This window comes from Agelaius tricolor, unplaced genomic scaffold, assembly GCF_023055355.1.
Source record: "Agelaius tricolor isolate 1412-34295 unplaced genomic scaffold, bAgeTri1.0.p SCAF_36, whole genome shotgun sequence".
In the NCBI taxonomy this organism is placed as follows: Eukaryota; Metazoa; Chordata; class Aves; order Passeriformes; family Icteridae; genus Agelaius; species Agelaius tricolor.
The window spans coordinates 1438487-1451601 of NW_027269296.1; the positions used below are offsets into that span (position 1 = coordinate 1438487).

Below are 13115 nucleotides of genomic sequence, written 5' to 3' on the forward strand. Positions count from 1 at the left end.
CTGTGCCAGGTTCTTTCCTTGTTTATTGCTGTAAGGTTCCCCAGGTATCCGAGCTGAGAACCAGGACAGGCCTTTTCCTTTTAAAATCAGAGCAAATAAATAATTTAATTGTGCAAATAACCTGGGGAAGCTGCCTGGGGCCGGTCACAGCCCAGCCGGGAGCCCACGGGATGGGCACAGCCTGACCTAAAACTCACATCAGGGCTCATTTTCAAGCAAATAGGTACAATTTTAGCCAATTCTGAGTCTTTTTTTCATTGCAAAAGGCCCTCTGAACAGAGCCCTGTTGTGCTGTGACATTAAAAAACAAAGAGCAAGAGAAACTCCGTGTTTACTTTCCAAACTTTGCGTTTATTTTATAACAGTGCTGTAGCTCAATATGGATATTTTATTTTTTTTTTCCAACTGGCTGAGTTTGGTGAACTTTGGGTAAACAGGAGGGGGTTAGTCAGCCAGCTACTTAATTGGCTGATGATATTTTCATTAAGGGAATTAAAAGCACTTGGGTAGAGGTGGGTTAGTGGAGAAATACACAGCTAGAAACAGCTCAGTCCCAGAGCAACCTGGATGCTGCCTCCCCCCACCAAAAAACTGCCTCCAGCATAGGGAAACTCATCAGTCACAGACAAAACAGAATCAGCCAAAAATCCTCACTTTCCTATATATATATATATATGTATGTTTGTATATATCTGTGTGTCACCAAGCAGGATAAGAAAAAGGAAGTTTTATATTATTTACATCCACTTCTAGAAAGGGGTGGGAGGGGTTTATTTTTGGCTTTTATTAGTTGTTATTATTATTATTATTAAAGGATTTTGCTCTGATGCAGCCCACAAAGCTCCTCTTCCATGCATGCAGCAGAAACCCAGGGTCACATTGCTCTGATGGGAATGGGAGGGGACACTCAGGGGTGGGGATGGGGCATCCAGGAGTGGGAATGGGACATCCAGGGATGGGAATGGGGCATCCAGGGATGGGAATGGGGCATCCAGGGATGGGAATGGGACACTCAGGAGTGGGAATGGGACATCCAGGGATGGGAATGGGACACTCAGAGGTGGGACTGGGGCATCCAGGGATGGGAATGGGACACTCAGAGGTGGGAATGGGACATCCAGGGACGGGAATGGGACACTCAGGGGTGGGAATGGGACATCCAGGGACAGGAATGGGACACTCAGGGGTGGGGATGGGGCATCCAGGAGTGGGAATGGGACATCCAGGAGTGGGAATGGGACATCCAGGGGTGGGAATGGGGCATCCAGGGATAGGAACGGGACACTCAGGGACGGGAATGGGACACTCAGGAGTGGGGATGGAACATCCAGGGGTGGGAATGGGACACTCAGGGGTGGGAAAGGGCCCTGTCCATCAGTGGCAGCCGCAGGATTTCACCACCATGTTCCGGTGCTTTTTGAGGATGACGTTGTTGTTGCTGTCATAGTAGAGGACAGAGGTGGCACTGAGCTTGGTGGGGGCACAGCACGCCTTGGGCACGGCCTCAGGCTTCATCAGGTGGACCTGGGGGACGGATGGAGCCCGTCAGAGCCAGCAAACGTGGCTCCAGGCAACAACCCAACCAAAAAACCCCGGGTGAATGGGGGGATTATTTCCATCTTTTTGCAAAAATATTTGTTCTAAACTCCAGGCAGTCCCTGCTGTGGTTTATATTGGATCAGGGCTCATGGCACTGCGTGGGCCAGGCAGCCCCTTCATTAATTTGGGATTTCAGGGCCCTTTTTCTCACAAAAATAGACAAATGACTAAAAAAAACCAAACCCATAAATCAGCGCAGCGCGGGTCAGGCTCTGGTGTGGACGGGGGGCGCTGGGTGTTGCTCCAACAGAGATTCTGCCCCCCAAACTTAAACCCTAAAGTCCACAACACCTCTGTGAGCAGGACTGCACTCGGGGATGGTTTTTCCCTGCTGGGGCCAGGCGTTATCCCGGAGTTTCCCTGCAGGGCAGGGGCTGGAGGAGTCTGGCAGGACACGGGAGCCCTGGTGGCTGCCCCGACATGTGCGATTCATTTACAGCAGGGGCAGCCGAGCTCTCCCAGCTCGGAAGTCCGGTGTTTTTGCTGTCCAACCCTGCTATTTGCAGCTCAGGCTGGGGCTGGCACGGCTCCACAGCCGCCTTTGCCCTGGCTCTTCCCAGAAGGGCCAGATCCAGGTGATTCACATCCTGCCCCAGCAGCTCCGTTTTGGGAACAGCGCTGGGTTTGGGGGTGATGGGTGGGTGTAGGGGGGGGAAAAGAGCCCCTCCCTGGATGGTTCCCAGCCCCTGGAAGTTTTGTTAATGTCAAAATTAAACCCAGCCAGGCGACACCTTCAAAGGCTGGGCCGAGGGCTCGGCGCTCCCTGTAATTAACCGCGAGCACCGGAGCCGGGGTGGCTCTGCCATTGGGAAACCAAAACACTCACAGGGCAGGAAATTCCAGAAATTAAAGCTCTGGCTGGGATGTGGGGTGGGTTTGGGAAAAAAAACAAACCCAAGGCATTAAAGCTTTTCTTGCTGGGAATATGCTGAGCCCAATGTTTGGGTGCTGGGGTTGTGGGTAAACCCTCAGGAACAGCTGGAGAGGAGGATGCAGGGATGACACTGAGAGTTTTTTGGGGGGCTCTGGTGTGCCCTGGGCTCGTCTCTGCTCCCCAGCTCGCTGCCAGGGGAGAGGGATCATTAATCTGCCAGAAACCATCAGTTTTGCCCCAGCTGCTGTGAAACTGGAGCAGGATGGTGTCAGAAAATTAAGAGGTGAGGGAGATCTGGGATCTCAAAGTTCTGCTTCTGGTTGAGGATGAGGGACAGAGCTCTGTGCCCTCACTCTGGGTCTGTCCACAAATGCCTTGAAATTCCATATTGGAACCTCCTGTCAGCCTGTGGGCAGCCACCCAGATGTGCATGCACCCACCCAGATGGGCATGAACCCACCCAGATGTGCGTTCACCCACCCAGATGGGCATTCACCCACCCAGATGTGCGTTCACCCACCCAGATGTGCGTTCACCCACTAATTCTTTATTTCAATCAGGAGCCCAACTGCGCCCTCCCAGCTGAACGCCCTCAAACCCAGCCTTGCTCATCCCAAAATCCCAGCTCTTCCTCAGGACCCGAGTGCTCCCCAGGACCCTGGAAGTCCCCCCAGGGCTGCCCTGGTGGGCTGCACTGACCAGGGACTGCAGGATGGCGTGGTTGGTGGCGTTCATGCAGGAGTCCAGCGGGAACGCACACTCCCCCTCACAGTAGTAGGCTGAGTATCCCTGTGGAGCAATCACCCAGTCCTGCAAAAATAACCAAAAAAAAAAAAAAAGGATTACATGGAGGGCTTCACCCTTCTGTGCCCCCTCGTCCATTCCCCACCTGCATAAACAGCTCAGCAAGGGTTTATTTTGGATTTCTGGATCAGCCATGAGTTTGTTCGGGGTCGCCGGTGGGGTTTGGGGTTGTGGCCGTTCCTGTTTGCCTTCCCAGCTCCTGGGATGGTTTCATGGGCAGGAGGATCCAGCCTGGGAGGGAGCCCAGGATGGGGAAATGGAATGATGGGGAGATTTTTGGTTTTTTTTTTGTCATTTACTTCTCCCAGCAGACAAGTACCAGCCAGCCAAGGTCCTGGAAGCTGACGTAGAGCTCGTGGCGCCGGCAGACCTGCCGCCCATCCGTGGGGTGGACATCATCTGTGGGAAAAGGGGACAGGGATTTCAGCCCTGGAATTCCCCCTCAGAGGTGGGATTCAGCCCCTGGGACTGGGATTAGCCCGGGAGAGCCAAAGGAGAGGAGCCTTTGCTGCTGCACAAAGGGAAAAGCAGCTCCAGACTGGCCTATAAATTGATATTCCAATATTGGGATAAAGGAATTCAGCCTTGGAAGGGCTAAACCCCAGCTTTGCTCACTTTGAGGGTTTCCCAGACTTAGTCCTTCCTGCTCCCCTCCTGCCTGAGCTTTCTGGAGCTGTGACACCTTCCCAAGGCTCCAAAGCCAAGGGCAATGAGGCAAAAATTCCAATATTCAGTAATCCTGACACGCTCACAAAACACCATTTCCTTGAGGGCATCCAACCCAAACCCTCTCTGCACCTCCCATACTTCAAAAACCTCCAATCCTAAAACCTCAGAACTTTTCCCTCTGTTTCCCTTGGGCCAAAAATATTGGGACTTCAAGGTGCTGACAAGCAGAGCCTCGTGTTTTCCACAGGGGCATCCCTCCTCCTCCTCCTCCTGCAGCAGAAAACACCTCACCAAAAATTCCTGGGAGCTTGTTGGGGTGGGGGAGGTCGTTGGATTTCTTGTGCTGTCGCCTCCTCTGGGGTTTGGCTGCTCGTGTGACACGGGAGGGGCTGGGGCTGGCCCGGAAAAATGTCACCATGAAGGGCTGCTTGGAGCGGGGTCCCCTTCGGCCCAGGAGCCCGGCTGAGCCCGGATCCACGCTGTGCCCTGCGGGGACAGGACCATCGTTGGGGTTTGGCCTCAAATGGAGCTCGTTTGGTTAAAGCAGAGATGAGGAATAGGGGAAATCTGCAGCAGGAGGTGTGGTTTTGGCATGCCAAGGGGTTGGAGCCTCCTGTTCCAGCATGAAATGGTGACACGGGGCTGCTCAGGGGTTAAAAGGGGTTTTGTCCTTCACCTCAAGGAATGGATGGGGCTGTGGTTCCTCCTCCCATGGAAGAGGAGCTGCTCTCTGTGTGCCTTCCCCCCTGGAAAAGGCACTGCTGGAGCAGATTTAATCCCGTGGGGAAAAGAGGGTTAATCCTCTGCCCCACACACAGAGGATGCCTCCAGGTAAGGAGTTCATTAACTATTAATGAGGTTAATTACAGTCCACGCCATCAGAACCTGCAAACCCAGACTGCTGGCACCCATCAGAGCTGGAAATTTAAAATTGCACTGAGATCAACCCCCCCCCAGCACATCCACAGCACTGAGAGGGCTCCAGTTCCTGGGAATTTGTCCCCAAACTCTGCAGGGAGGTCGGGCAGGCTCACCATCATCTGTCTCCACATAGAGCCGCAGCCCCAGGGTGTATTTCTGCTCCACTGACCAGTGGTTGCTGGCAGCTGTGACATCAAACACCAGCCAGCCCTCAGTCCCAGCACACAGGTCCTGCACATCCAGCAGGAACAGGTCAGATTCCCTGCAGGAACAGGGGAAAGGAGCGGGTGAGTAACAGCCCCCGAAGGGCTGCAGCAGGAGGGGTAATGAATGGGGATGACTCCTGAGAGCTGTGTCTGGGCAGATCCCAGCTCCTGGGTGCTGGACACCACGGGGGTGTCCTGGGAAAAGCTCCCTCCCTGCCCAGGTGGGGATGCCAGGGCGTGGCACTGCCCTGGGGCAGGTGTGGGAGCCGCTGCGGGTGGGGTAGGGAGGGACAGCCTGGGGCTGCTCCCCATTCCTGCCTCCATCTTCATCCCAGTTCCCATCCCCACCACCCCATTCCCCTCTTCTTCAGCACCATTCCCATTGCCTTCATTTGCATTCCCATTCCCATCTTCATTCCTGTACCCACACCCATTCCCATCACCTTCATCCCCATTCCCATTTTCATTCCTGTACCTATCACCATCCCCATTAACCTTGTTTCCATTCCCATTCCCATCTTGTTCATTCCCTTACCCATTCACATTTTCATTCCCACTCCCATTCCTATGCCCATCATCCCCATCACCTTCATCCTCACCCCCATTCCAATCACCTTCACCCCATCCTTGTTCCCTTCCCATCTCCTTCATTCCCACACCCTTTTCCACCCCCATCACCTTCATCCTCACCCCCATTCCCATCATCTCCACTCCTATCCCCATTGTCCTCCCATCCTCTTCATTCCCACCCCTATCACCTTCATCCTCATCCCCATTCCCATCATCCTCACCCCCATTCCTATTATCTTCACTTCTATCCCCGTTCCCTTCCCCATCATCTTCATCCTCACCCCCATTCCCATCATCTTCACTCCTATCCTCATTGTCTTCCCATCCTCTTCATTCTCACCTCCATCACATTCATCCTCACCCCCATTCCCATCATCTTCATTCCCTTCCAATCTCCTTCATTCCCACCTTCATCCTCACCCCCATTCCCATCCCCATCACCCCACACCCTTTTCTCCACACCATCCCCACTCCCACCCTCCTCATCCTCATTCCCACCCCCTTTCCTGCCACCCCTGCCTTTCCCAGCCCCTGACCTGTTGGAATGCTGGGCAGCCACCTCGTAGATGCTGACGTGGAGGCTGCTGTTGCCGTGCCTGGGGACGCCCCGGGATTTGTAGATGCGGAACTCGGCGGCCGTCACGGCCTCTCCCACCGGCACCTGGGTCAGGTCGAACCTGAACTCCTTCCAGTAGGGCTTGGGTGACAAAAGGTCCCGGTCCTGCTCCACTGAGGAGAAAGCAAAAAGGGCTCAGGGATGGCTGAGCCAAGCCTGGAACCTCCCCACTGAGCCCCACCAAGTGGATTTTGGGGATAAACCCACGGGTTCTGAGCTGCTCGCCCTTGGTTGGAAGTTCCCGTCTCCTGAGGGGTTGGATCTGGATCAGCCTCCACTATTTCTGCAATTTATTTTGATGTAAACCCACCAGCTTTCCCTCCCAGCCCTCCTCCTTTATTATTAATTAAAACTAAAATAAATTAAAATAAAAAGCGCAAAGGCTGGCTATGGGAGGAGCACAGGGAATGTGACAGGCTTTAGGAGCTGCTTCACCAAAAGGTGAAAAACACGTTCAAAATGTTGAGATTTTGTGGCTCAGCAGGGCCATCTGGAGCAAAAATTGGGGTTTTTCAAACTTTTCTTGCAGCAGACAAGCCCAGGGCTCATCAGGGCCATCACTGGATATCACAGGTCCACAAGCAAAGATTTGTCCACAAGCAAAAACTTAGCCACAAATAAAAATTTTTATCCTGTGTGGTTTTGGGGAGTTGGGAGGGATTATCAGGTCACTGCTCTGTAAAAAAACCCCTCACTTTTTCCTGCAAACACCTCATTTCTCCATCACACTGGGACAGGAAAAATCTGATTTTATTTTGTTCGTCCATAAAGAATAAACCTTCCTTTCTCTATGGTAATGCAGCCCCCACAGTTTTGCTAATGTGCAATTATTTGCTTCAAATTGTTCTTTAAAAATACCCCAATCTTCCTGGTCTGAGTGTAATTAAAGTTTATTATTAAATATGATTCAATGTGACTAAAGCTTCTCCTGCTTCAGGCTCAAAAGCAATGTAACCTGGCGCTTACTTTTAAATCTAAACCAAATAATTAACTAAATAAAAAAATAAACATGTAAATCCATTTTTTAACCAATTCCAGGGGGGGAAATATTCCAAATTTAATCCACCATAAGATTGCCATTCCCATATATATATATATATTATATAAATATATAAAGTTTATGATTGAATCATATTTAATGTGACTAAAGCTTCTCCTGCTTTGGGTGCAAACGTAAACCTGGTGCTTACTTTTAAAACTAAATCAAAAATAAACATTTAAAATGCATTTTTTAACCAATTCCAGGGGGGAAATGTTCCAAATTTAGTCCACCATAAGCTTGCCATTCCCATATATATAAATATATATACATAATATATATATGTATATATATATGAATTATAATATATAATATATTTATATATTATATAAATTATAAATATATAAAATTATAAAAATATAAAAATAAATATATTATATATAATTATATATATTCTATATAATTTTATATATATTTATATATTTGCATATAAATATACAAATATATAAATAATATAATTATATATATAATATATATTATCTATATTATATATAGATAATATATATAATATATATTATCTATATTATATATAGATAATATATATAATATATATACATATTATTTATATATTTGTATATTTATATATTTTATATAATATATATATTTATAATTTATATTATATATAAATATATATTATTTTGTATATTATATATATATATATTGGAGGGAGCAGTGCATCCCCCCAAAACCCAACCCCGAGATTTTACTTACATACCCACAAGTTTTTTTTCCTTCTTATTTTTTCCTCTTTTTTTTTTTTTTTTTGCCCCTTTTTTTTTCTTTTTTTTTTTTTTCTTTTTCCTTTTTTTTTTTTGTTTCGTTTTGTTTTGTTTTTCAAATCCCACATTCCCTGCAGCTCCCGGCCTCACCACAAGCCGTGTTATAAAAAGAGCGCGGGGCAGGGCGGATGCGGAGAGCGCTTCCTGCCCTGCTGCTGGCTGCCAGGATGCTGTGGGCACCTGAGCCAGCCCCTGTCCCCCTCGGGGGGGACACGGAGCCCCCCAAACCCTCTGCAGTCCCTCAGGCTCTTCCCTCTTTCCCATTTCTTCCACCACCCCGTCCTGGGGTGTTTTTTATTCCCCTGGATTTTTGGTGCTGCCGAGGCCTCGCGGTGCTCACAAAAATCCTTCAATTCCCCCCAGAATGTGAGTGGAGGAGTCACCTCTGGTTTTTTAGCACTGATAATCCCCCCTGATGTGAGTGTCCCACACCAGTCCAGGGGACTCTCCAGGGGTCCCCTCGTGTGTTTTTGGTCACTTTGCTCCAAAATCTTTGGCTGCAGCTGGACCCTCAGCCAGGGATGTGCAGAAGGGTTTTTTGTCAGAGCCACAGAGGTCACAGAGACCCCACACCAGATAAAAAAGCCAAAAAGGCAATTTTTGTCTCTAGAGAAGAGTGAAAGCCTCTGCTAAATTTTTTTTTTAAATGAAAATTTCCCGTTGCTGTGGAGGTGATGGAGGGAGGGGTCCAGGGGTGAAGGCAGAGGAGGGGATTTGGTGGGAGGGGAGCCCAGGGACACCTTGACAGCAGGAGAAATGCAAAAATCAGCTGAGCTGCAGTTAGCTGAGCCCTTTGAGGAACCAATAAGCTGGATCTGTCTGGGATGGAATCCTGGGAGGAATCCCTGAATTCTCTGCTGCTTCAGAGAGGAAAAAAGGGAACCCCTTTGGAGGGGGAGGCCTGAGAGAGAATCTTCCCCTTCTGTGCCACCACTGGTGCACAAGCAGCAGCTTGGAGCACCCCAAACACGAGTTTGGAGCAGTTTGGAGTTTTCGGAGCAGCCTCAACGTCCCCGTGCTCGCTCCTAAAATCAAAATTGCTGTGAAATGAGAGCCCTGCAGTCCCCCCTGAGCACCCAGCAGAGCTGGGGGTGCTCAGATGCTGCTGGGGGTGAGCTGGAGGTGCCCCCCCGGGTGGTTTGGGGAGCCCAGGGTGCCTGGGAACCTGCCCCTGCTCCGGCTTGACTCAGCCACACCACCAACCCTCAATTATCTGTGGGTGGATGATCTGGATTGCAGAGGAGAGGCACAAAAAAAGCCCAACCCAGGAGCTTTGCTCTCCTTTCCCCTTCCTTTGGCATCATCCCCAGGAGCTGCTGCACCTTCCCCCCAAAGCTGAGTGCCCCCCTGTGCTCCTATCACCCCCAAAAATAATATCAAAATTATTATAAACGAATATAAACAGCATTTGGGCTGCTCCCTGGCAGGGGATGCCCAGCTCCATCTCAGCTGAGCCTCCTGGTGTCTCCCAGCCCCTGAGCATTCCCAGATCTCTTCCCAGGTCCCAGCCCTTCCTCCTGCTCCCCAGGTTATTCTTAGCTGCACGTTTTTGCTTCTATAAACTTCCACAAACCGTGCTTCAGTCGTAATTACCAGGCCTGGCTTCTCCCCATGGGTCCCCACGATCATTTCAGACACCAAATTAAAAGGAAATGCCAGGATATTCAACCACATCAAGTGCCCTGCATCCTAAAATAGGTTTAAAGGAGATGCAGGGAAGATGCTGTCCTTTCCTAGCAAGCAGGGGGAAAAAATAAGCTCTGGAGGCTTTCTGAAGTGGGGAGGGATTTAGGAGCTCTCCCAACACACCCAGACTCCCACTTTGCTTCCTCCATCCTCCTGGGATGAGCAGTGGGAGCCGCAGGACACAGAGCTCAGCCAGGAGCGCCCTGTTCCAGGTGGATCCCAGGATTTATCTGGGAAGTTTTTCCCATTAAAACGCACACAGAGGGTCCATGGAGGGCACCGACACCTTGGCACAGGATGCCCCGAGGAGAGGAGGCTCAAACGGCTGCAAAATGGAGCCAGGGCTGGGAAAATCCCGACAGCAGCTGGGTTTCAGTGGTAATTGTGTGGGGTGATGGCAGTGAGCGGTGAACTTCCAAACTGGAGTGGAGCAGCACTTCCCAACTCCTAAAATTCCATTAAAGAGGCTGCCCTGAGCTCCCACCCCACACTTGGGGTGCCCTGGGGTGCCCTGGGGTGCTGTGGCTGTTTTTGGGTTCCTCTCCAGTGTTCCCTGGATTTTCCAGGAAAAGATGTTTGGCTGTGGGCGCATCTGAAACAGCCACGGGGGAATCACAGACTCCTTTGGGTCGGAAGGAACCTTAAAATCATCTAATTCCACCCCCTTGCCATGGGACACCTCCCAGTAAATCGGGAGCCAGCAGGGAAAGGGGGATGTGTGCGCTGTGGTGCCCTGGGGGGCTCAGGAACGCTGAGAGCCCTCACCCCCTTCCCGCCCCACATCTCCCCGCTCCACAATCACACCCTGCCCGTATCCACGGCTCACAGCTGAGGAGAAATCCCAAAGCCCATCCTCACCCCGGGCTTAAAAACCCCAAATCCCGCCGGGCTGCTGCAGGGAGGGCGCAGAAACAGCACAGACCGGGAAAGGGTGGCACGGGCGGATCCACCGGCCCCGGACGCAGCTGGGGCTGCCCCTGTCCCCAAACCGGGCCGCGTTGTGGGATTTTTGTCACTCCCCCTTCCCAGGAACAAGGAGTGCCTCGGGACCGGCTCACACAGGTCCAAAGAGGTCCAAGTGCCCAATGGGGCACAGACTTTACTCCATTTGCATGTCCCCATCGGGATAATTGTGCAGCTAATTATGCATGTAAATGAGAGCTGGCCTTCTCCCACAAAAAAACCCTTATTTAATTAACATGAAGGGGCTGAGGAAGCCGCAGAAATCAAAGCCATTCAAATGGAAGGCTGGAGCTGTGCTCCACAACTCTCCTGGCTACTCCAGGAGCACTGGGAAGGGCAGCAGTGCCCCTGTACCTGCAGTGATCCCTCCTAAAGGCTCCCCTGAGCATCCCACCGTGGTTACCACCAAACCTGACCATTTTAATGCCCTTTTTGGTGCCTGGGTGTTGTCCCAAGTGCCGAGGGGATTTGGCGCTTCAGTTTTTGTCTCCATCGCTCTCAGCTTTCCCAGGATGCTGAACTCCACCAGTTCCCTCAGGGCTCTGGGTGCCTGCACCTGTGGCTCTGTCCCAGGGAGATTCCTCACACCCACTCGTGGTCCAGGGGGTGTAGGAATGAGCAGGAGACACCTCCACAGCTCCTCCATCGCCTAAACCTCCTGCCAAGGCTGCAGATCCCGCTCCCTGCCTCCCATCTCCAAGGAGGGATTCTCCCCGTCCTCAAAGGTTGTGGGGGATTTTCTGCTTGGGGCACCCGAACATCCCTTAAAGCAACGAGCAAGGACGGGGAAAAGCTCCTTATCCGAACTCCCGGTCTGCAAATCCCACCGGGTTCAGCCCTGGGAGAGGATTTATCCCACCCCGAGTTTTTGTGGCCCCGCTGATGCTGGGATCAGCTCTGTTGCCTGGAAATACGAGGGATGCTGGAGCCTGGTAACCAGCTGGACGGGATTCCAGCAGTAATTAGCAGCCTGGAGGATTTTATTTGGAGCCGTGATTCGGTGTCCCACCGAGGGTCGCCCTGCTGCTGGCACCAGAGCCGCTGTCCCGCCTGCCCCGAGCCCCGTTCGCTGCCCGCCTTGTGCCCGCTGAAACGGGGACAGCGGCGTGGAGGAGCCTCCCTCGGCTCCTTCTTGCTGCAGGACGTTCCCCTTCTCCGTTTCCCCTTTTTAAGGGGAGTTGGGATTCATCCCGGCCACTTTCAGCCAACACTCGTGTCCCTCACGGCCACCGTGTCCCTCACCGCCGCTCCCCCGTTACTGAGCTCAACTTTGGGCAAAAAAGTTCCTTATTTGAACAAGGGCTGAGAAACCACCCCGAGGGATGCTCGGAGCTGCCGGTGCCACGGTCACGGACCAGGAGTCGGGGTTGGGTCAGCTCAGCCCCGTGCCCGTCCCGCCGGGGCTGTCCCCCAGTGTCCCCCGGTGCCTTCCCGGCTTTGCCGCCGCCTCCTCGCCGGTCCTGCCCGTCCCCTCCTGTCTGCTTCGATCGCCCCAGTCCCTCCGTGTGCCCCGGTCCCCCCCGGTCCAGCCTAAACCACCGGGATCATCCCGGTGCGCTCCGATCGTCCCGGTGCCCCCGGTCCAGCCAAACCCGCCGGGATCCCGCCCGCACATCCCGGTACCTCCGGTGCCCCTCGGTGCGCTCCGGTCCTCCCGGTGCCCCGCACATCCCGGTACCCCCCGGTGCCCCGCGCCGGTTCTCACCCATATTAACGAGGCTGACCACGGTGTCTGCCCGGCTCACGACGCTGCCGGGCGGGGGGCTCTGCGTGCTGAGCCCGGTGAGCACCGGGCGCGACACCGCCGCTTCCTCACCCTCCTCCTCCTCCTCCTCGCCGGCCACGGCGTGGTACAGATCGAGCATGAAGAGCGGCGCGGCGGCGGCGGGGGCGCGGGCGGGGGCGCGGGGCCGGGGCCGGCCGGGCAGCCCCAGCACGGCCAGGATCTCCCGCTGCACGTCCCGCCGCTCGCCGCCGCTCAGCCGCCGCTGCGGGACCCCGGCGGCGTGGAGCCGGCGGCGGAGGACGCTGCCGCTGCCCAGCTGGCACAGCACGGCCGCCACCCAGAGCAGCGCCACGGCCCCACGCCGCCCCCCGCGCCCCATGGCACCGCCGGGACCCCCCGCCCGCCCGGTGCGGAGCGGCCCCGGGCACCGGCACGGCCCCGGCTCCGGCCCCGGCCCGCCCCGGCGGGGAGAGGGAAAGGGACGGTCCCTGCAGCGGCACCGCCCCGGCCCTCCCCGCCCGGTGGCTGCAGGGCACGGGGAGCATCGCTGGGCATGAGAAGCGGCAGGAACTCAAAGGTGTGGAGACCCAAATTCATGGGAATCCATCCCTGGGGATGCTCGTCCTGGTGGGCACCCAAAGCTGTGGAGACCCAAATTCATCG

The 13115-nt window shown here is 53.4% G+C and overlaps 1 protein-coding gene across 1 annotated transcript; it reads right to left on the minus strand.

Moving 5' to 3' along the window:
• Positions 1-330: 330 nt before the first annotated feature.
• LOC139602822 (bone morphogenetic protein 8B-like) lies at positions 331-12904 on the minus strand. Its single transcript, XM_071452994.1, has 7 exons — positions 12432-12904; positions 6180-6372; positions 4981-5129; positions 4238-4432; positions 3597-3676; positions 3173-3283; positions 331-1524 (listed from the first exon to the last, which is right to left on the minus strand). The coding sequence occupies exons 1-7, from the start codon at positions 12829-12831 to the stop codon at positions 1375-1377; spliced, it is 1278 nt and encodes a 425-aa protein (XP_071309095.1). The 5' UTR covers positions 12832-12904; the 3' UTR covers positions 331-1374.
• Between the last annotated feature and the right edge of the window lie 211 nt (positions 12905-13115).

Excerpts from the sequence above, each read along its gene's own strand:
- LOC139602822 (XM_071452994.1), bottom strand. The coding sequence starts at position 12,831 with ATGGGGCGCGGGGGGCGGCGTGGGGCCGTGGCGCTGCTCTGGGTGGCG. Across the intron at positions 4,433-4,980 it reads CTATGTGGAGACAGATGATG|GGCACAGCGTGGATCCGGGC; the intron begins GTGAGCCTGCCC and ends CTGTCCCCGCAG. Across the intron at positions 3,284-3,596 it reads TCCAGGACCTTGGCTGGCTG|GACTGGGTGATTGCTCCACA; the intron begins GTACTTGTCTGC and ends TTATTTTTGCAG.